The 24,599-nt window shown below is 39.7% G+C and overlaps 1 protein-coding gene across 1 annotated transcript in view; it reads left to right on the top strand.

Annotated features, from left to right (window-relative positions):
• Positions 1-24,599, top strand: part of PDE6C (phosphodiesterase 6C) — an 85,925-nt gene that overhangs the window by 10,946 nt on the left and 50,380 nt on the right. The window contains exons 3-11 of the mRNA XM_043984273.1: positions 100-189; positions 3,286-3,426; positions 4,716-4,790; positions 6,249-6,313; positions 6,440-6,506; positions 9,784-9,831; positions 15,282-15,431; positions 16,968-17,111; positions 22,472-22,537. Of these exons, the coding sequence (XP_043840208.1) occupies positions 100-189; positions 3,286-3,426; positions 4,716-4,790; positions 6,249-6,313; positions 6,440-6,506; positions 9,784-9,831; positions 15,282-15,431; positions 16,968-17,111; positions 22,472-22,537 (846 nt within the window). The remainder of the gene's footprint in view (positions 1-99; positions 190-3,285; positions 3,427-4,715; positions 4,791-6,248; positions 6,314-6,439; positions 6,507-9,783; positions 9,832-15,281; positions 15,432-16,967; positions 17,112-22,471; positions 22,538-24,599) is intronic.

Here is a 24,599-nt window from a genome sequence, read left to right as displayed (position 1 = left end):
TTGCCTATATATGAATCATCTGCCCTGAACAAGAAAAAAAAAGAAAGAAAGAAAATTTAATTGCTACTCACATGTTGTTTTCTTTTTTTTTCTTTATAGGTTTTTTCCAAATACCTCAATTTTGTTTCTTTTGTCCTAAGACAGCACCACATGGCATACCTCTACAGTATTGAATCTCGAAAAACTCAGGTAAAAGAATAATGAAACCAGTCACCAATATACTCTTTTGCTGAGGAAGGCGCACAAGGGACAATGAGCTGGAATTCCTCCAGAATCCCAGAGGCAAGCCTTACCTCATTAAGCAGGGTATTAGGGCTGAGACCCCCGAGGCAGGTCTACACCTATGTGAAGATTTAGCTGTGCAGTAAGGGCAGTAAGTAGTTTCTCTACTAACCCTCCCAGATTTGACACTGTTTGTTATGGTTTGACTGGTGGTCTGAAGTCTAGTCTCTTGATTTCTTGGGTAGAAGGAGAAGTTGTTGAGTATAATCAGTCACATTGTCAAATGTCTACTATGTGCTTAGGCACTGGTTGTATACAGAGAAATAGGATCCTATACTGGGGACTAGGGTTGACTTCCTCTGCTGGTGCTTCAAACCCTGTGATTGAGTGTGCGCTAGTTGCTAGTGCTATCTCTATAGAATGATTCTACTTCTGGAGACTATGATGACAAAAATCCAGATAGGCTTGATAGGCACGGTTCTGAGCCTTCAGCTGAAAAAGGGGAAAGGAGAGGAGAGTATGAGGGAATCCAGAGCCAGTGCGTGAAAGTGAGCATGTGTTTATGTGAGCATGTGTCAAAGGCTCCTGAAGGGAGAAGGAAGTCACTAAAGCTTGGAATGCCTGTCCTCCTTACCTCTCTCTCTCTCTCTCAAATGTTTATTTTTAATTTTAATTTATAGAATAAAACAAGCATTTCCATAATATAGTACAATAAAAAAGATGATTGCACATAAAACTGCAAACATATTATGCACAACTTGATATTCTTTTCAAATATACAACAAAATTATGTAAACTGTTTTTTTCCCTCCTTCTATTCTCTCTACCCCCTGCCCTAGAGATGGCTACCATTAGACACAAATGAGTATACATATACATATGTGTGTGTGTGTGAAATTATTCTACACATACTTGTAGCTACTGGGGGATCAGGAAAGGTGGCATTTGAAGCTGGGATTTGAAGGAAACTAGGTATCCTATTTATTATCTGCCACCTTTCCTGATCCCCCAGTAGCTACATTTTTTTCTACCACTCAAAATGACCTTGGATTTATTTTGTACATCTTTGTCTCTATTTTTATGTGTACATGTTTTCTCTGCCAATAGAATGTAAGTTTCTTGAGGGCTGGAATTGTCTTGTTTTTGCCTTTGAATACCCATCACTTTTAAGTTCCTGGAACATAGTAGGTGCTTAATAAATACTTATTTTTATTTATTTTTTTATTTTAAATTAATTTTTTTTTTTTTGCAGGCCAATGAGGGTTAAATGACTTGCCCAGGGTCACATAGCTAGTAAGTGTCAAGTGTCTGAGGCCAGATTTGAACTTAGGGCCTCCTGAATCCAGGGCCAGTGCTTTATCCATAGTACCACCTAGCTGCTCCTAAATACTTGTTTTTAAAAAAACAAAACAAACTGACAGCCTTTCTGGATTTTGATATCTAGAACAAACCCCAATACTCCAGATATTATCTGACCTAGGTAGAGTACAGTAAGTCTGTTATCAAATGAAATGATATAGAGAAATTGCTTTACAAACCTTGAAGCTTTATATAAATGTTAGATAGTATTATTAATATTATTATCGGAGGCAGCTAGGTGGCACAGTGGATAGAGCACCGGCCCTGGATTCAGGAGGACCTGAGTTCAAATCTGGCCTCAGACCCTTGACACTTACTAGCTGTGTGACCCTGGGCAAGTCACTTAACCCCAATTGCCTCACCAGAAAAAAAAATTATTATTATCTCCCAGTTCTGAACATTGTCTCTCTTAATGCATTCTAAGTCTATATCAGCTCTTTTCGTTGTCTATATGATACATATTGAAATCGTTTACTTGGAAAATAGATTTTTTGAAACCAGGTATAAAAATTTTACATTTATCCTTATTAAAGTATATCTTATTAGAGTCGATCCAATGCTCAATCCTGTCAAAGTCTCTGTTTGGTCTCAACTTAGTTGTCCAGTATATTAACTAGCTTTCTCAGCTCTGTGTCATGTGAAAATCTGATGAACATGCCATTTATGCCTTTATCTAAATCATGAGTAAAAATGGTAAATTGTGTACAGTCAAGCACAGGTTTCTGGAACCATCTACTGGAGACCTCATTCCAAGCTGATATCAAACCATTAATAACTATTTTCTGGGTTCATGCATTCAATTGATTCTGAATCTTCCTAATTATACTATCATCTTGCCTATCTTTTTCCATATGTTCTATAAAAATAGCATGAAAGACTTTGTCAAATGCTTTGCTAAAAGATAGGTGAACTCATATGTACAACATCATTCTTTTGACCTACCAGTTCCAGGTATTGTAAAAAACAAAAAAACAAACAAAGTTAGTCTGATGTGACTTTTTTTTTTTTGGTGTGGCAATGAGGGTTAAGTGACTTGACCAGGGTCACACAGCTAGTAAGTGTCAAGTGTCTCAAGCTGGATTTGAACTCAGGTCCTCCTGAATCCAGGGCTGGTGCTTTATCCACTGCACCACCTAGCTGCCCCCTTAAAGTTAACTTCTTCTTCTTTTTTTTTTTTGGTGGGGCAATGAGGGTTAAGTGAGTTGCCCAGGGTGATGTGACCTATTCTTTATGAAATCACGATAGCCATTTGTACTCACTACTTCTTTTGGTGGGAGAGGGGGAAGTGGCTAGGTCATGCAATGTGTAGAGCTCCAGGCTGGGAGTCAGGAAGACCTGAGTTCAAATCTGACCTCAGACACTTACTAGCTTACTAGCTCACACTGCCCTCACCTTATGTTCCATATTCAGAGATTTGTACATTCAAGTTTTCACTAGATACTATTCTTTATGTTAGAATACTGTGCCACCTTCTCTGTCCCAATTAATCAATCCACAAAGGATGTCCCCTCAATTTACTTTCAATTGTCTACTCTTGCTCCTACTTGAGGGAGAATTGGGTACATTAGGAAGCTGTTGAAATATAGTCATAAAATATCAGTATAAATAAAATTTGTTTTGCCTAATACAAATACTCTAATCTTTCTAATGTTCTACCTAAATACTATAGATTTCATTCTTTCTTTTTCCTACCATTATTCACAGGTACTTTTATGGTCAGCCAACAAAGTATTTGAAGAACTTACAGATATTGAGCGACAATTTCACAAAGCTCTATATACCATTAGAGCCTATTTGAACTGTGAAAGATACTCCATCGGCCTACTGGACATGACTAAAGAAAAGGTCTTCATCATTCCATTGATATTTTTCCCATCTACAGTCTCTTGGAAATCATATACTTGTCATATAAAATGTAATTAGCTTAACGATTCACCTGAATTATTTCAATAACTAACTAAAAATAGATTGCAAGTACTTGGCTCATGTAAAGTTGCAGCTCTTAGCTTTGCACCACACACACAAAATTAAAATAGCATCTGTGAGGGTGTTTACCACTTTTGGTGAAATATAAAGAGCTTATAGTTCACCACTTTGTAATCCATGGTAATTAAATTCCATGTCTACTTAGAGAATCTATTATTATACTATTATATTAATAGCTAATTATTAAGTTGTGATGTGCCCTTTCCCTTGCTTTTTTCTGTTAAGGGCCAATTCCTGAAAAGGTCAGTTAGTCTCTGAAGGACATGGCTGAGTGATGAGATTGATTCTAACCCCCAAGGAACATGCTTCTTACCCTAGGTTGGGCCCAACCCTATCCAACTGGAAACCTAATTTCTGTTTAGAGTATAAACAGAGTCCAGTCTGGGTGAGCCTCTGCTTGGAGGAGGAATCCCCTGTCCTTGGTCCTCTCCATTAGAGTTTAGGGCAACCCAGCTCATGAATGAGAAAACTAGCTAGCGAGGTTCTTATGGAAATGGGTTCCCCTGCCCAGATACCTTGAGGCTGCTGAGTCTCATGATCAAACTACTTTCTCAGGAGGAAGAGCTGAAGACTTTTCTTCTACTTCCTTATTAAATGTCCACCAATCAGGGTTGAGCTCCATTTGTGAGAAGAGTTCCCTTTCAGAAAGGATTTAAGATAATTCTGAGCCTCCCTTTGGGTATTTGGTTACTGAGAGAAACTACTGACCATCATTTTATTGATTACTGGCTAGTTTAATTAATAAATTGATTATTGATTACCTAGAAATTCTTGTCTATTAGGGGTTTTCATTCATCACACTACCAATAACCAATCATTTTTTCTTGACACTCTTGAGATTTGAAGTGACATAAGCAAAGAGGTGTGGTGGTAAAGAAAGAAGGCTATCCTGAATTCTAATCCCAGTTCTGCTAATTATCTAGTTGTGTGACCCTGAGAAAGTCATTCAACTTTTCTTTTCCTCTTTCTTCATCTGTAAGGTGAGGGTGTTATACTAGATGACCTCTAAAGTAATCTAAATAATTCTGTGTCAATGAATGAGAAATACTGTGAAATACACTGAACTAAACAACCACATAAGATGTATCTAGAGTGTATTAATTTGTGAAATATTTTGTTGAATAACATTCAAACCTCATTGTCTGTAGGAGTTCTATGATGAATGGCCAATCAAGCTTGGAGAAGTGGAGCCTTACAAAGGCCCAAAGACACCAGATGGAAGAGTAAGTTCAAAGAAAGGTTTCCTTGGCTCACTGGAGCCATTGTACTGAAAGGAAGAAAATCCTGGGTCTTAGTTGCCTTTTGGGTAGGAGGCTCCACAAAACATAGATTGGGAGAGTCATCAATCCATCCATCCATCCACCTACCCACCCACTCATTCATCTATCCATCTATCCATCTGTTTATCCATCCATCAAAACTAATTGTGTAAAATGCTTTGCTAGATTCTGAGGAAGATATACCCAGGGGTCCACTGTCCTGATTGAAACTGCTGCTTCTGGTTAATTACTTCAGGAAGATATCAGCCATGCTTTGCTTCACTCTCTATTCCCCAGACATCTTTCTTTTCAATCTTCATAACCACCTTGTAACTGTAGGTAGTCTCTGCAAACTTCCCCCACTCCTAGTTCAGTTCAGCAGCCATTCAAGATCCACCTTCAGTTTCCTTCCTCTCATTTTTTTTTTTGCTGGGCAATGGGGGTTAAGTGACTTGCCCAGGTTCACACAGCTAGTAAGTGTCAAGTGTCTGAGGTCAGATTTGAACTCAGGTCCTCCTGAATCCAGGGCCGGTGCTTTATCCACTGCGCCACCTAGCTGCCCCCTCTCATTTTTATAATTATAAAATATCCTATGGTTCTTGGAGCACTGGAGAAATTTCAGTTCCACACCAAGGGAACCATGATTCACTTATATTTTCATTGGTCCTGTAAGGGTTCTGTCATTCTATTGGGTGCCTCCCCCTCCACATGACCCAAATCACCTGCCCTGTAAATTTGAAGACCAAAGAGACCTTCCCTGAACTCCTCTGCCCTACATGTATGTCTTCCACTGTAATAATGTAAACTCCTCGAAGGCTCATTTTATTTATATCTCCAGTACTTAGCACAGTTCTTGGCACATAGTAAGTGTTTAATAAATCCCTTTTCATTCATTCATTTAGTCAAGACATAGTCTCTGTGGAACTTTATTTTACAGGTGGGAAAGTAAAACTTCCATTGAAAACTGAGCCAGATATGACTTTTTGAGAACAAGTTTGAATATCTATCAGGCTACTTGTACATCACCAAAATCAAGCAGTTAAAAGTTTGGGGCGGGGGGAGAAGGGGGAAGGATTAAATCTGCTAAAATTTATGGCCACTTCTCTTCTCCTCCCAAAAATTCCCACAAAAACTTGACCAAAATTCAACTGTTTTTTTAAACAACTAAATTTGGTCAAAAAAGATTTATTGTATAGCTAAGTAGGCAGTACTCTTAAGTTTTACTACAACCTTAATCCATAGAAATAGATATTTATATCAGGAAGAAAAGGTATGTTGGGGAAGGGAGGGTGGTAGAGAAGATGCTGGACTATCTACTTTAAAGTGTTCTTATGAAAAATATTTCCCAAACTATGGGTTCCTTCCAAGAAACAGACTTCTTTGTTCATTTTGACTGATTCTCAGCCTGTCCCTTTCATTTAGGAAATTATCTTTTATAAGATTATTGATTATATTCTACATGGAAAAGAAGAAATCAAAGTCATCCAGTGAGTATTCTTATAAATGAGATTGTTATATGAATGGCAAATCATTTTTATCCCATATGTACCGACAGATTTTGTATAGCTTATATTTATCTACTCCATGATTTCCTTTCTTTTTTTGCCCTAAAGGACGCCTCCTGCAGACCACTGGTCTCTTGTTAGTGGATTGCCAACTTATGTTGCTGAACATGGATTTGTAAGTTTCATTGCAATTATCATTTATCAAAATGTAAATACCAACTGATGTTAGCTAAGAGACTGAAAATAATACACCAGGATATGGGCAATTAGCCTTGGAGCAGACCCTTCTTTCAACTGTGAGACAAAGTGGCGCATATGTCATAAAGCTACTTAAAGATTTCTAAACTCCATATTATTGGAGGAATGCCAAAGGGGCACCCAATAAGTCACACAACCAGGCGTAGAACTCAGGTTTTTGGACTCTAGGTTTCAACAGGATTCTTTCCATTGCACTATGCTATCAATGTCTCATAAATGGGCTCCTTGTTATAGTAGGGTTTTTTCATTTAAATCTTATTTTTATTTATTTATTTATTTGCAGAAAAATGGGGGTTAAGTGACTTGTCAAGGGTCACACAGCTAGTAAGTGTCAAGTGTCTGAGGCCAGATTTGAACTCAGGTCTTCCTGAATCTAAGGCCAGTGCTTTATCCACTGTGCCACCTAGCTGCCCCAAATCTTATTTTAATTGATGTCTTTTGTTCTTCTACCATCTTTATTTTCTAACCTGTCCCTCTCCCCTCACTTACCCAATGAGCAACCCCAAATATTAAATATATACATATATATTTATTTTAAATAAATCAATAAAACCACCACATTGTTCATGCCTGATAATGTATATACCATTCCACACTCATAGTCTACCCTGTCTTTGCAAAGATGGGCAGGGGAAGAGACATTTTCTCATATCTTCTCTGGGGCCAAACTTGGTCATCATAATTACATAGCATTTAGTTTCAAGTTTTTCTTCTTTCATATAGTCTCCTTCTATAATTTCCTTGCTCTTCTCTTTCATTCATTTCCCCCTCCCATACTGGCTCCTCATGAATTACCTAATTTCCTATCTGTTCCATGCACTCAACAGCTAATGAAGGATGAAGCCTCAATTTCCTTCTCCACTTTCTTCTAGCTTGAAAATTCTTTGATTCCCCAAGCACTGGAGGAAACCTGAGATTTGTACCAGTTTCTTCCATGTCAAATACCTCCTTCTCTACATCTGTGCTGGCTACTCCCAGATAGTATCAGGGCTCATTCATCATAACATAACCTTCCTATTGCTTATATAGAATCACAGAAGTTGGAAGCCATATGCTGCAACACTATTGTGTTGTTCTTTTATTAACATGCCAAAAAAAAAGTATCTCAGAGAAATGAAATGAACTGTCCAAGGTCAATCAACAAATTGGAGGCAAAGCTGGGAGTAGAACTCAGATCTCTTAACACCCCAGTTCACTGTCCTATCTAATACCCCGCACTGCCTAGTCCTTTTTTTTTTGATGAGGCAATTGGGGTTAAGTGACTTGCCCAAGGTCACACAGATAGTAAGCATCAAGTGTCTGAGGCTGTATTTGAACTCAGGTCCTCCTGACTCCAGGGCCGGTGCTCTAACCACTGCACTGCCTAGCCTTTTAAGGACACGTTTTTTCTCATTCCTGAATGGCTTGCCTCATTCAGCCCCTCCAAATCTGTCTTTGTCCCAGTCCTCCCTATTCCTGCTGATTCCTCCTACCAGCTTCTGATTCCTCATTCATCTACATCAAAATCTGTCCATTCCCAAAACATGGTCACCAGAGTCAGATTTTTCCTTGTTACCATGGATTCTTTTCTCCCCTTCACAGCCTGGCACCGGAAGTGTATTTTTACTGTGCTCACTTGCATGATTTCTCCTTTTCCTCTAACATTTTCTCTACACCTTTGGCAGCCTCCATTAAGTTTTGGCCACCTGGACTGAGAGTCCCAGTGACTCATAATGACTCATGGAGATTTACAAAGCAGTCAGTGTGAACCTATTTAGAATCTGGACCTTGTGATATTTTTCTTTTCTGTGGGTAATTTTTCTATGCTTGGAGTGTAGTTTTAATAGGCTATTAAAAGAAGGAAAAAAGAGAGCAAGGGAGAAATGGGGAAGAGGAGAAAAGGAGAAAATGGAGAGGAGGGGACAGGAAAAGGAAGAGAAGGGAAATATGAGCAGGGGAGGGGAAGAAAAGGAGAAGATAGAAAAAGAATGAGGGAAGAAAGTGAAGAGGGAAAGGAAAAGAAGGGAAAGAGGAGGGGAAGGAAGAAGGGAAGTGAAAGCAAGGGAGAGGAGAAGAGAGGGGGCAGAATGAAGAGAGGTGAAGGAAAGAAAGGGAGAGGGGGAAGATAGAAAGGAGCAGAGGGGGGGGGGACAAGGAAGAGAAGAAGGAGAGAGAAGTGAAGAAAGAGGGGAGGGGAAGATAGGAGAGAGCCAGGGTGGGGGGAGTGGGATGATAGCACATAGTAGAGGAATGTGTAGGACCCAAGAGAGGAGAGAAGGAAAGGAAATTTGCAAGTAATTACAGACTCAAAGCTGAGTAACAGCTCCATTATCTGCTATTTGGGAACCAAAAATAGCAGATAATGGAATGTCATCTTGTGCATACATTTGAATATAAATATGTCTCATGTTCTGAGAATTCACAACATTTAAAATAATGAAGTCACACTGTGAAAACCTAATTCAGAAGGAGCTGGGAAACTGTCTAGTTTCCTAGTCCTGCCCTCCCCTCATCTTCCCTAATCCCATTCTGTGTTGGAAAGACAATCTCCAGCATCCTTTAATACAAACCATTGAGTCTAAGCAAGGCTTCTTTCCACCCCACCCCACCCCATTCGCACTCCACCTCTTTTATCCCTGTCTTCCTTGGAGATGGGAAATAAAGGGCTTTGGTCTCAAATTACTAATAAATCAGTTTGCATGCAGAGGTATATGAGTCAACAGAGATAGTGCTAAGTGTCAACAAGTGACTTTAAGCAGAATAAATGTTAATGTCAATAAGAAGTCAATGGGTATTTGCTATAGATAAGCTTCTATTTGAAAAATCTATCTGGTTCATTAAGAATTAACTCCATAAAGAAGTCCTTGAGACCCCTGGTATACTCAGAAAGAAAATGAATGGGCTTCAGTTTTCACATAGCTGGGTAGGTTTGAATGGTTAATGACACCATTTTAATTAATAATTTTGTTTTGACACATTAGATAAATACAAAAAACCCCTACAAAATACTTCCATAAAACAGTTAAGCAAAACCCTTAATATTGATTCTGACTATTAGTGCATGCCACTTTCTACTTTGGTAATTGACCAGTTGGTAACATAGTGTCTTAACTTTGAAATTGTTGGTACTAAAGCTACTCACCATACTTGAGATTTGCTGTCTTTCATCATAGTCAGTTCCACCATTTCCGAAGATACTTTTCTTCTCCCTGCAGATTTGTAATATGATGAATGCACCAGCAGATGAATATTTTACATTTCAGGTAAGGTATTATCCAGTTCCTTCCTGTCCTTCCTCTCTGCCTCCTTCTTCTCCCCACCTTCCCCCAATCTTCTCCTCACCTTTCCCAATTTTTCTATCATCATTCCCATGGATGGACATGGCCTTAGAAACCCACTCCAACCCCTTCCCCCTCAACATCATTCCACATCTCAGGGGACAATAAGATTCATGTTCTTTTTTATAGATCATAATATTTCAAGGAGGAATCTGGTCCAACCCTCTCCTTTTACAGATAAGGAAAATGAAGCCTGGGAAGAAGAAATAATTGGATAAAGTCACAGGAACCCTAAGGAGCAGAGTTCTGATTCAAATCTTGGTCCTCTTATTCCAAATTCATTGTTTCCTACTTCTCTTTTTAAGTCCAATTTACCTGGTACGGCAGTAGTATTGGCTGTTGGCTGGGAATGAGGAACAAGGTTAGCAATATAAGTATGGATTAATTTATGCAAGTGATCAACAAACATTTATTAAGCACCTACTCTGCGAAAATCACATGATGAGGATACGAAAGTAAAAATGAGTTTCTTCCCTCAGTTGCTTAAGGGGAGGGAAAGGGGAAAGAAGGAATAAGAAGGAAAGAAAGGAGGGAGATAGTTGAGGGAAAAGAAAGGCAAGAGGGAGAAGAATATACCTTCTTCTTCATTCTGGCATTCAGGACTATACATCCTAGAGAAGGTTGTACCCCTACCACAATGCCATTCTTTCTTTTTCCCCCCACAATATTTTATTTTATTATAAAAGTATTTTATTATTTCCTAGTTACATGTAGAGATAGTTTTCAACATTTGGTTTTTTTTATAAGATTTCTAGTTCCAAATTTTTCTCCCTCCCTCCCCTCTCCCCAAGACAGCAAGCAATCTGATATAGGTTATATATGTACAATCACATTAAACATGTTCCTGCATTAGTCATGCTGTGAAAGAAGAATCAGAACAAAAGGGAAAAACCTCAAAAAAGAAGAAACAGTATGGTTCAATCTTTTTTTTTAAGTGAGGCAATTGGGGTTAAGTGACTTGCCCAGGGTCACACAGCTAGTAAGTGTTAAGTGTCTGAGGCCGGATTTGAACTCAGGTACTCCTGACTCCAGGGCCGGTGCTCTATCCACTGCGCCACCTATCTGCTTCCTCTTTTTTAAGTGAGGTTCAATCTTTATCTAGATTCCACAGTTCTTTTTTTTTCTGGATTTGGAGAGCATTTTTCTTCATGAGTCCTTTGGAATTATCTTGGACCATTGTATTGCTGAGAAGAGTCAAGTCTATCACAGTTGATACTGTGTACAATGTTCTCCTGGTTCTGCTCATCTCATTCAGCATCAGTTCATGTAAATCCTTCCAGGTTTCTCTGAAATCCACCTGCTCATCATTTCTTATAGCACAATAGTATTCCATTACATTTATATACCACAACTTATTCAGCCATTCCCCAGTTGATGGGCATCCCCTCAATTTCCAATTCCTTGCCACCACAAAAAGAGCAGCTATAAATATTTTTTGTACATGTGGATCCTTTTCCCTTTTTATGATCTCTTTGGGATAAAGACCTATTAGTGGTATTGCTGGGTCAAAGTGTATGCACAGTTTTATAGCCCTTTGGGCATAGTTCCAAATTGCTCTCCAGAATGGTTGGATCAGTTCATAGCTCCACCAACAATGCATTAGTGTTCCAATTTTTCCACAGCTTCTCCAACATTTATTATTTTCCTTTTTTGTCATATTAGCCAATCTGATAGGCGTCAGGTGGTACCTCAGAGTTGTTTTAATTTGCATTTCTCTAATCAATAGTGATTTAGAGCATTTTTTCACATAATGCCATTTTTTCTTACTCTCAATGGTAGAAATTTACCTCCTTCATCCTGAAATCAATTCCCTTTGATGGTTCTTCAGTTGCATTCATTTTGCTAAGTTTTTGTTGAGCTAATTAAACTTCTGCTACTGTCAAATTCCTCATTCCACACTCCAAAGTATGGCTTCCATTGCCTGAGAAGCATACCCTCTCATTCTACTCATCATCTTGCCTTCCTTAGGATAACTCCCCCATTTGGCGCCTCACTACATCCTGGGGAGTCTCGGAATGCTAATTCTTATACTACTTCCTTCCCTCAAACTTCACCCATTTCTTCTACCATCATTCTCATGGATGGAAATGGCTTTGGAAACCCACTTCAACCCCTCTCTCCTCAACATCACTCCACACCTCAGTCATGGGTCTGGTGAAATCTCTCAGTTTATATGCCACCTTTCTTCCCATCTGCCATCAGTGGCTGACCTTCACTGAATCTATCAGAAGGAGGATTGGCATTGATGTTGGAATGTTTCTCGTTCTATTTGGGACTTATTCTCTTATGTTTAACAAGCTTCTGGATAGAGCTAGAAGATCCATTCCCAGATAGAACCAGGGAGTAACAGTTCCCAGGGACATAAAGGTGAAACCTGGGACTCTCCCAACAGTCTGTGACACCCAGGAAGCTTAATTTATACTGTGTCATTTAAAATCTAAATGTGTGGTCACCTTAAATTAGAAGCTTTAGCACAAGCATTTATTAAAGCATACCAAGTATTCATATGGAGTTCAGAAAGTTAAGAAAAGGCCTATCTAGCCGAGAGTTCCAGCCTGGTTTGGGGTTAAGTGACTTGCCCAGGGTCACACAGCCAGTAAGTGTTAAGTGTCTGAGGCCGGATTTGAACTCAGGTCCTCCTGACTCCAGGGCCGGTACTCTATCCACTGCGCCACCTAGCTGCCCCAGGGCAATACACATATATGAACTCACAGACATACACATTCAGCCCTTGTCAGTGCTTGGAAAGAACATAGTACACATGGATAAAATAATCTTCCTTCAGCAAAAGGCTGAATTATGTTACTTGTGCTCAAATATCTCCAGCGGTTCCCTATTACCTCTAGGATACAATGTGATCTTCTCAGTGTGGAATATAACATTTTCCATAATCTGCCTCCAACCCACCTTTCCAATCTAGTTTCACATTATTGTCCTATGTTTACTCTATGCCACAAAGAGCTAGAAGATGAGCTGTTTTCTGGATTTAAGATTCCATATCCTCCCTCCATGCAATTAAAAATGCACATGGTACTTTTTATTCTGAATTTAACAACAAATAAAATGAGCATTTCTATATATAGTAAAACAGGAAAAGATGATTATACATGAAACTGCAAATCTTTACGTACAGCTTGCTTTTCTTTTTAAGCCTATAATATATAGACTTGGGGCAGCTAGGCAGCACAGTGGATAGAGCACCAGCCCTGGATTCAGGAAGACTTGAGTTCAAATCCGGCCTCAGACACTTAGCAGTTACTAGCTGTCTGACCCTGGGCAAGTTACTTAACCCTCATTGCCCTGCAAAAAACCAAAACAAAACAAAACAAAAAAACCAAACCAAGAATACTAAGGGGAGCATATTGTTACTCCTCAATTTGGGACCATATAATATATAGACTTAAATATATAAGCATATAATATATAGAGAGACAATATAACATAATATAGAGGAATAATTTAATATATGGGCATAAGTATATGACACAATCCATAGACATATAACTTATAATAGAGACATAACTTATAATACATAACTCATATGGGCATAACAATATATAGGCATATAAGTTATAATAAATAGGGTCATATAAATTATACTATAGAAGACATATGCTTTCAAAGCTATCCTGCTTGTCTGTGATGCCCATCTCCTTCCCATGAAATTTGCAAAAGGCATCCTCCCCCATGCCCAGAATTACCTCTTCCCTCATCATTGCCTCCCAGAATCTTTGTCTTCTTCCCTACCTCAGTTCTGATACTTATCCTCCAACAAGCCTTTCATATTCTCCACGGTTTATAGTTCTCTCTCCTTCTCTCCCTCCTCAGGTTATTTTGTATGTGTTTATTTGTATATTCTATATCACCCAATAGAATGGAATCTTCTTCAGGGCAGAGACTGTGCCTAGCACAGTGCCTTGCACATAGTAGGGTCTTAATAAATGTTTGTTGAGTTGTTGAATAAGCATTTTTTTCTTAACAACAAAACCAAACCTTCTGTGCCCAGGCTAATCAATGACCCATGTGCATGGACACTCACACGTGCATGCATTCATGCTTGTTCAGTACCAGGGAAAGCAACTAATTGATCCACCTGCTAATCTACTTGCTTATTCATGTGGAAAGCATGAAAACACCAGATGGAGGGAGTGCTCGCATCTTCTTTCTTGCAACCAAAGTCTGTCTGGGGACATGGTCCTGTGCAGGATTGATCAGTAGGGTCATTTCTATTGGAGCCAATAGAAGGCAAAGGAGGGAGAAAGGGTAAGATTTCCTAAATGCATTCGCACCTAAAGAAAAACTATTAAATCATTCAGTCATTATTTATCAAATACCTACCCAGTACAAAGCACCATGCTAGATATTGTGGGAGATCTGAAATTTAGGTAAAGCCTAGTTCCTGCCTGCATGGATTGACAATTTCATAAGGGGATAGCACATCAATAGGTACAACTATGATGTGCAATATTACATAGCAAGTGAATGAGAGAGGTACAAAACAAAGGCCTCTGAGGACCAAGGAACAAGGTTGTTGTTGGAACTAAGAGTGGCAATTAGAACCCAGGGAGAGACGATGAAGGTGAGACTGGAGAAATTCTACTCCCATCCCTTACCCCGGGTTGCCTTCCTCTTCTCAGTTTCCATTTTAGGAGAGGATTATAGAATCCGGAAGACATCTTAGAGGCGATCACCATAGTAACCAGCAATAACAAAGCACTTTACACATAGCATCGCATCTGATCCTCACAAACATCCTGTGAAGCAGGTTATTATCCCCATTTTATAAATGCAGAAATTAAGGCACAGAGAGGTTATGACTTGTCCAAGTTCACACAGCCAGTCAGTTTCTGAGTCAAGATTTGAACTCAACACTTCTTGACTCCAAGTACAACACTCTTATCTACTGCACCAGGTAGCTGCATCAGCTGATCTAGTTTTATTTTACATATGAGGAAACTGAGGCACAGAGATGAAGTGACTTGCTCGAGGTCTTTGCTACAATTAGTAGCAAAGCTGGGGCTAGAATTCTTGATTGTCAGTCTGGTGGGGCTTTTGCAGGGGGCTAGCCCTATATCTATCAGGCTCATTCTCATTGGGATGGCAATGCTTGATCTGAGTACTGTCACACACAATTACATGAATACAATTGGCAAGGAATAGACTGTGGGGTTCCTTGAAGCAGGGTGCATACCATTCTTAGTGTCTGACAGAGTCTGCCCATGGTGGCGGCTTGTTATGCAAAGAAATGACCTGATCTTCCACAAAACACCCTTTTAAGACCCTCCAGGATAGAGCATTAGCTGTCCCCCAGCCACACCTTGACCCTTCTCTGCCCTCCCTATCATGTAAATGACCACAGTTCTTATCCTTTATAGAAAGGACCCGTCGATGAAACAGGCTGGATCATTCAGAATGTCCTCTCCCTACCCATAGTCAACAAGAAGGAAGACATCGTGGGAGTTGTGACATTCTACAATCGAAAAGATGCGAAGCCCTTTGATGAATATGATGAGCAACTGACCGAGGTGAGCATTATGAACTAACGTGGGATAAATGCCTAATTACTGCTTTGGTGTGCTCATATTTCCTTTGAAAGCTTCATTATGTAGTGATTCACAAATGAGTGCTCAAAATAACTACCTCTCCAAATTGTTACTTCTGTATCCGGTCTACAGTACATTTTGCAGTCAGAATTTTAAATGGGGGCTTGCCAGGATGTTTCCCCAAATTAGGTAATGGAGAGAAGGGAGTTCTGCCTCCTGTTGTGGGGCAGGTAACTTAACTCCTGGCCTCCACACGGAACTCATTCCATTCTTTCTTATTATCCCTCCTATAGTCCCATTATCATCCTATTTCCCAGCTCTTATTTTCTCATTTTTAAGAGAACTGTGTGACCTGGAACAAATCACATCGCCTCTCTAAATCTCTGTTTCCTCATCTGCTCAATGAGACCCCTAATGTCCTTACTAGCTTTAGATACATGATCCCATGGGGCACTTAGGTGGTGCAGTAGACAGAGCACTGGCCCTGGAGTCAAGAGGATCTGAGTTCAAATCTCACCTCAGACACTTACTAGCTGTGTGACCCCTGGGCAAGTCACTTTACCCTAATTGCTTTAACATCCGGGGACATCTCCAGTCATCCTGATATAGATATAGATATAGATATAGATAGATAGATAGATATAGATATAGATATATCTTGCCACTGAATCCAGATGGCTTTGGAGGAGAAAGCGAGGTTAATGACCTTGTACAGCCCTCCCTCACTTAAATCCAATTCAGTGCAAGTCATGATATCATCCTGATGTCATGGTCCTCTTTAAGAAGGAAGGACAGGGGGGCAGCTAGGTGGCACAGTGGATAAAGCACCAGCCCTGGATTCAGGAGTACCTGAGTTCAAATCCGGACTCAGATACTTGATACTTACTAGCTGTGTGACCCTGAGCAAGTCACTTAACCCCCATTGCTAAGAAGAAGAAGAAGAAGAAGGAGGAGAAGAAGAAGGAGAAGAAGAAGAAGAAGGAGAAGAAGGAGAAGAAGAAGAAGAAGGAGAAGAAGAAGAAGAAGGAGAAGAAGGAGAAGAAGGAATGTGATATTTACCCTCAAGTATTTGAAGGGTTATCACACAGACAGAAAAGAGAAGGAAGGACAAACAACATGATCCCATAATCCTTTGGTGTTCCCTTCTCCCCTTTTCCCCCTTCTTTTCTTGCTGACATCTCAGGCTCTGTTTCCCCCCTTTAGAGATAAAGAAACTGAGACAGTGGCTGTGACTTTCTCAGGGTCACACAGCTAGTAAACATCTAAGGCTGGATTTGAATTCAGATCTTCCTGTCTCCAGGCCTGGTGCTCTATCCACTGTGCTGCCCAACTGCCTCTCATCTATAAGCAAGGCAGACCCTAATTACTGTTATTATTACTAGTATTGTTCTTGCTTGATCAAAACAAGAAACCGGGTGGTTGAGGATGAGGACATTGACTGACAGGGGGCCACAGTGTTTTTCATAACCAAATCACTCTAGTTACCTTCAAGAAGCAGACTGTTTTCTTTTCTTTCAGATTCTCACACAGTTTCTTGGTTGGTCCCTTTTAAATACTGACACCTATGAGAAAATGAATAAAATTGAAAACAGAAGGGACATCGCTTATGAAATGCTCATGTACCAGACCAAAGCTACTGCTGGTGAAATTGAGTCAATTTTGGTAAGTGTAGAGTTTAGCTTTCCAGATAGTTAATTACCTACCTGTTTTCCCCAGAATTCCCCCTTCGGGGTATGGTAAACTCATGTTGGAGTGAGAAACAACATGTCTAATGTAAAGAATTAATTGTTATTTGAGGTTTTTATGCCTCGGCCCACACTGGCCTAGACTCCGCAAACCGCACGGTGCTCCACCCACTGGTTGTAGCCGTTGCCAGGGCTCTGGCACCTCACGTCATCACCACTCGCCGACGCCTACATGGGCCTGGCAAAATTATAATGATTGGAAGCTTAGTGAGGGCAGTCATGTGACTGTCAGAGCGGCCATCCCATTGGCTGGGATTGTGTGGGGGTGTTTCTAGGTTTGGGGGAGGAGAATTGGGCATTCTAGGTGGAAGCTGGAGAGCAACAGGCGTTCTGCTGCGTATTTTCATCTGATTCCTGGGCGGTGGTATTTTTCAGGTATTATAATTTCCTTTTCCCCATTTTTATTTCCTTTCCCTTGATCCTACTGATCCTGTTTGTGTTGTTTTTTTTTAAGTTCGTTCTTGTTAAAATCAGTCTTGTTCTGTTTTGAGGGAGGCTGCCAGTTTCCTTCCTTGCCCCGATATTGTGGCGAGCTGCTTAGCTAGCACTCCCCAATTAAAAATTGGTCCCAGGGGCGGCTAGGTGGCGCGGTGGATAAAGCACCAGTCCTGGATTCAGGAGTACCTGAGTTCAAATCTGGCCTCAGACACTTGACACTTACCAGCCGTGTGACCCTGGGCAAGTCACTTAACCCCATTGCCCCGCGCAAAAAAAAAAAAAAATTGGTCCCCACACTATCATGGGTTGTGATTTCTCTTCTACTGAGAGGCCCTGAAAGAGATGAAGACTGGCAAACCTGGCCAAGAGAAGATTTGCCATAGATAGAAATCCTGATATGATAAATTCATCAGGCCATCCAGAAATTATATAATGGAATTTCATCAAATATGGTGAAATGTTATATTCTCAGACTTTGAGAGCTGGAGATCAAACAAAGCAATGTCCAGACCCTTTGAAGTTCATTGGCAAGTAAAATGAATGGTGTCTAATAGAGAAAGGAAGGAAATTCCATGCCCAGACCACTTCTTTTTTTGGCAAGGCAATGAGGGTTAAGTGACTTGCCCAGGGTCACACAGCTAGTGTCAAGTGTCTGAGACCAGATTTGAACTCAGATCCTCCTGAATCCAGGGCTGGTGCTTTATCCACTGAGCCACCTAGCTGCCCCCACCCAGACCACTTCTAACCCTTTACTCTTCCTAGCTCTTGGATCAGAGGAAGAAAGAGAATGTTGGAGCTGGAAGGGACCTTGCATATAGTTCAACCTCATTCTACAGAGTAACTGAAGCCAGAGAAGGAAGTGACTACTTCCAGGTCAAAAAGATGTAACTCAAACTCAGATTTCTGACTCCAAAGTGAGGGAGTTATCATGCTTTCTACATAAGTGGCAATAATTAAAACACCTGAGATAGTACAAAATCATGGCTGCTTGGGATAGCCACTCTACTCATGATTTTAAATAGTGTGAATTTTTATTAATTGTCTAGAAAACATCTGCATATATTGTGGTTGGGCTAAAAAAATAATTATTTTAAATATTTGACCTTCTGCGAGTGACACATCTCAGGACCTCATCTGCAAAACAGATCAAAATCTATGATTTTGTGATATTAATGAGAAGCAGCATGAAATAATAGATAGAATGTCAGACTTGCAAAAGATCTGGGTTCAAGTTCTTCCTTCTGTGATCATGGGCAAATCAATTAATCTCTCTAAGTTTCAGATACCCCTGAGACTAAGCCACTAAGTCATGTCAATCAATCAACAAGCATCTATTAAGAGCCTACTATATGCTAGGCAACAGTGCTCAGTGCTGGGGAAATCAAGCACTACTCTCAATGAATTGACATTTTCTTATAGGCTTGTTATAGATAGAATGTGCCCTGTGTTGAGGTTCCGTAGACAAACTCACAGATCTTTGATGTACTGACACATGGAAGATCATCTCCTATGGAGCTAATACAGTCAAAACTTATCTAAGCTGAGCTCAACTTTTCTTTTTTGGTGAATGGAGAACTGTCCTTTTGCAAAGGCTCCATGACCAGTGGATTCCAATTCCTTCAATTTGCAAATACCAGAAATTGTTCTTGTTCAGTCATTTCAGTAATATAGGACTCTTTATATAGGATAGCCAGTAACTCATGACGATGAGTCTTCCTGACTTCAGGCCTGGCAGGCAAGTCAATGGCTGCTTTCAACATAAACAAAAAAAATCAATGAAAAAAACGAAGTATCTATGGGAGAAGAGGGCAGGGAGGCATGCAGATATTGTCAAATTACACTGGAAACTTGCCATTCTTAGAACCTTAGGAGTAATTCCAATTTTATTAAGAAACTGAGGCTCCAGGGGCAGCTAGGTGGCGCAGTGGATAGAGCACCGGCCCTGGAGTCAGGAGTACCTGAGTTCAAATCCAGCCTCAGACACTTAACACACACTTACTAGCTGTGTGACCCTGGGCAAGTCACTTAACCCCAATTGCCTCACTAAAAAAAAAAAAAAAAAGAAAAATGAAACCGAGGCTCCAAAAAGCCTAAGATTACAAAACTAGTCAGTTGTCTGGGCAAAGACTAAAGCCCATACTTTCTGACTCCCAGGTTAGGGATCTTTCCATTATACCAGGCTGTTATGGAATTCAAAGTAAATGAAATCTGCCATAGAGAAATTTTGCACTTGTGTTCAAGGGGACTGATTAGTATTAAAACTTTATATTTGTTTTGTTCAAACATCCGTTGGTTTACTCAAGGGAATGTGAATGTAGATCCAGCAAGGGTTACTAAGGAAAACTACTTAGCCAAATAGCTTTCATTTCTATGTTATTTGAACACCGTCCTTTCAACAACAGTCTTAAAGATCAACCCAAGAGCCTTATTTTGGATACATTTGTCTTCATAATGAAGACTTTGCAATTTTTCCCCAATGTGCTATAAAATAATCCGATTAACAAACAGGAGCTTTAGCAAACAGAATAATTAAATCACTTTTAAGGTAGCTGTTTACAGCTAGAAGTCATACTACATTTTTGTATTTAATATACTCAACAACTTATTGATAATCTTCTTATACTGTGGTGCCCAGAATTGGACACAGTAACTTAGATGTGTTCAGAATTACTTTTTTTTTCAGAATTACTCTTGTAGAAAAAAAAATCAAAACCCCCACCACCATAATCATTACTGGGAAGTCACATTCTTGATGAATTTTTATAAAATTTCTTAGGTTGGTTCTCAATTTTCAGACATAAAGATTTTGAGAACACTATGATCTAAGTTTTTCCAAACTCATGAGAGTTTTTGAATTACTAGTATTGTCTATAAGAACACAAAGTTATGTTTATGTTACTATGAGACATCAACATAGGACTTTAGTTAAGGGTACATAAAACACTGTATTTAAGTAAATATTGAATGAATAAATAAAGGAAAAATTGTCCTTTAAGTGAAACAAATCTGCAAATGAAATTTTTTAGTTGAGAAGCAGCTATCTTCGAAGTGGAAAAAGTTTATAAATTGTGTGATTTTATTTGACAGTGGTCATGCTGAAAGGTGAATATCTTAGAAAATAATGATAAGAATAAGAATAAATTAAGAAGGGGGCAGCTGGGTGGCACAGTGGATAAAGCACCTGCCCTGGAATCAGGAGGACCTGAGTACAAATCTAGTCTCAGACAGTTGACACTTACTAACTGTGTGACCCTGGGCAAGTCACTTAACCCTCATAGCCCCACACGAAATAAAAGAAAAGAAAACAAGCAAAAAAAGGAAGAAAAGATATTAAGAATAAATTAAGAAAATATTTTATTTGGCCACACAAATCCTATGCAATGGTCCATTGCACATTAATATTAAAAGACTAGGACAAAAAACCTTATGTTTGTGTGTAGGAATTTATACTTTTCAAAATGCTTTCACTACGATACATGATCCTCACAATAACCCTGTTAGATAGAGCAAATATTACTATTATTTCCATTTTACAAATAAGGCTAGTGGGAAATAAAAAGATCAAGAGACCTGTCCAAGATCACATAGCCAGTAAAAAAAAAATGTCAATATTATGAATAGAAAGAGCATTGAACTATGTGTTAGGCGATGCAAAAGTCTTAATTTTCCTACTTACTTGCTATGTAATCTTGGTGAGCCCCTTCTACTCCCTCAGAAGTAAAATGAAGAGATTATAAGGTACCTTTTAGCTCTAAAATCTTATGGGGCAAAAGCCCAGATCTTCTCTCTCTTACTTCCTTATCTCTCCTTCTTACTTCTCCCTCTTCTAACTTCCTTCTCTCCTTCTTACTTCCCCCTCTTACTTATAGAAAGGCCATCTGGAAGATAACATAGGATAAATATCTAATAATTTCATAGCACGATCCATGGGAATGATTTTATGATGACACTCTAGAAGAGAAATATTCTTTTTGCAAGGAGCCAGTTCAGATGATAACTGGAAGACTCTTTTATTTATTTATTTTTTATTTTTGGTGGGGCTATGAGAGCTAAGTGACTCACCCAGGGTAACACAGCTAGCACATGTCAAGTGTGTGAGGTGGGATTTGAACTCAGGTCCTCCTGAATCCAAGACCAGTGCTTTAGCCACTGTGCTACCTAGCTGCCCCTGGAAGACTCTTGAGGAACATCAGTTGTCCATTGATCATATCTTGAGAATTCTGCTTTAGATGTCAGTAGGAAGATTGACAAATAGTTGCTTTCTATAAATGGAGGGAGAGTATGAAAGAAGGTCAGAAGAGAAGGAAAGATGAAAGACAATGTGGGTGGGGCAGCTAGGTGGCGCAGTGGATAGAGCACCAGCCTTGAAGTCAGGAGTACCTGAGTTCAAATCCGGCCTCAGACACTTAACACGTACTAGCTGTGTGACCCTGGGCAAGTCACTTAACCCCAATTGCCTCACTTAAAAAACAAAAAAAACAAAAAGAAGAAAGACAATGTGGGTAAAAATAACCACTTCAGGAGGATGAAGAGGTACCAAAAATTACACCCCTATTCACTTGGCTTCTGTTCCACCCCATACAGGTTTGTCCTGTCAAACTATGATATTGTAAGGTAATAGAGGGAGACGTTTTCCAATGGATTGAGTCCTCAAATTTCTTCCAAGGTGAAAAATATAGTTCTTTCTCTTTAAAATTACATCTCCCAGGAACTCACAAAACTAGGATTCCTCTTAAAAACCCAACTACCATTTTTGTTATTAATAGCATTGGTAGAATTCAGTAGGAGTTAATTTCTGCTCCAGAGAAATTCATGATCTCAATGGCTTTTACATTTTAGAAATACAAAGAGAAGTTGAATACAAATATTGAAGACTGTGAAGAAAAACAACTCATCCAGATTTTGGTAAGTACTCTCTTATTCTGTTTAATGACCTCATGTAGCAAAAGGGCTACTATGTAAGTAAGAGATGTAAGTCTGTAAGTTGTCATTTGCTATTTTCCCAGACCATCTTTCCTGGCGCCCCAGGGCAAAATGTGGGTAGAGATTATCCTTGTTAATCAAAGACTGAGCCTATGGGTCCCAGCCCTTCTTTTATTTTATCCACAGTAGTTCAGCGCAAAAGGAAATGGCAGGGGGGCAGCTAGGTGGCGCAGTGGATAAAGCACCAGCCCTGGAGTCAGGAGTACCTGAGTTCAAATCCGGCCTCAGACACTTGACACTTACTAGCTGTGTGACCCTGGGCAAGTCACTTAACCCCCATTGCCCTGGAAAAAAAAAAAAAAAGGAAATGGCAAACCACTCCAATATCTTTGCCAAGAAAACCCCAAATGGGGTCAATGAAGAGTTGGACATGATTGAACAACAACAGTGAAACTGCATGTAGTTTAAACACCCAGAAGTCCTTACCCTATAGTATGCTTTTTTTGTTTGTTTGTTTGTTTTTTGTGGGGCAATGAGGGTTAAGTGACTTGCCCAGGGTCACACAGCTAGTAAGTGTCAAGTGTCTGAGGTCGGATTTGAACTCAGGTCCTCCTAAATCCAGGGTCGGTGCTTTATCCACTGTGCCACCTACCTGCCCTACCTACTTGCACTGATTCTTGACAGAAGTTAGGGACTCTACAAAGTGGAGGTAAAGAAGCTCATTTCAGGCATGGGACACAGAAAGATAGATTATCACAGAATAGCACATAGATTAGATAAAGCATTTATTAAGTATTTATTCTGTGCCAGACACTCAGCTAGGTGCTAGGAATGGAAATACAAGCCTTCCTGCTCCAAACGGTGAGTTTCTCCTGGGAACCTCCATTTAAGGAGATATCAACTCCCTTCTATCCCCACCTTAGCAAGACCATACTTAAAGCCTCTTTAGCAAAATAGATCTAGCTGAGTTTGTGGCTCGCTGGAAGGGCCTTTGAGAAAATGTGGTGACCTGCATACCACAATGGGGCACTGGAGGATGCCTAAGGGAACATTGGTGTTATAAGATCAACTTTTATGCTAGGGTCCAGTTTCGGATCATGGAAAGCACTCACTGCAAAATTTCTGAAATGCAACCCAAGTCTCCTATTCAGTCCTGGGCCTAGGTCATTGTCCATATTCTCTCTGTGTCTAAATTACATGTTTTGATAGAAAAATTCAATGGATTGCCCATCTAACCACTTGTCATAAACTGGATAACATATATTATTTTTCTGTTTGGTTTTTCCTTCATGGATGCCTTCCTTGGCTGATCTCTTCAGAGAGGCCACAATTCTTACTAGTTAGGTTCTATGGCACTAGATAAAACTATTGCTCATTTATATTATATATTATAAGTAAAACAAAGTTTTGCAGGAAAGCCCAAGAACCAAGTACTGTTCATATGGAAAATATGTTCCAAGTACTGAACAACCAATTTTTTCCTAACATTTGGATTAACTCATTTGTAAGTCAACGACTCCAAATTGCTCTTTTCCTAAAAGAAAAAAGAGGCCCAAGCAAAAACAAAATGAAGGTTAAAATCCCCATTTTGTACCTGTTGATGCATATACTCTGAATATGTACTCAAAATATCAACAGTTCTACCAACACTTACCCGCCATCACATGTCACATGGCAAATAGGACAGCAAGGAGCACTGCCTAACAAATATGTGTGTCTCAGCATGTGGTAGGGTTAGACCACAACCCCCGGCAAAGAGAGAGGTCACCTCTCTACCTTTCCTTAACTCTCTAGCACGTCCCAACTCACTCCAAGATGCACTAAGAATTAAGGGTCCCAACAGGCTTCATCAGAGAGGGAGGAGGAAATCTATACAAGACACGCTTTGAAGTTTGCATTATTAGCATTTTCTTCTCCACTTTCTTATGTCTAAGCAATCAGCAAGACAATAAACCATGCCGTGATTTATAGAGTTTGATTTCCACCGTACAAATGCTCACAAAAAAATTTTGACAATGGGTTCACCCCCTAGCCCTGGGGAATT

Source organism: Dromiciops gliroides, chromosome 2 (genome assembly GCF_019393635.1).
Source record: "Dromiciops gliroides isolate mDroGli1 chromosome 2, mDroGli1.pri, whole genome shotgun sequence".
In the NCBI taxonomy this organism is placed as follows: Eukaryota; Metazoa; Chordata; class Mammalia; order Microbiotheria; family Microbiotheriidae; genus Dromiciops; species Dromiciops gliroides.
Note: the sequence above shows the minus strand (reverse complement) of the source record. Positions and strands in the feature narration are given on the sequence as shown.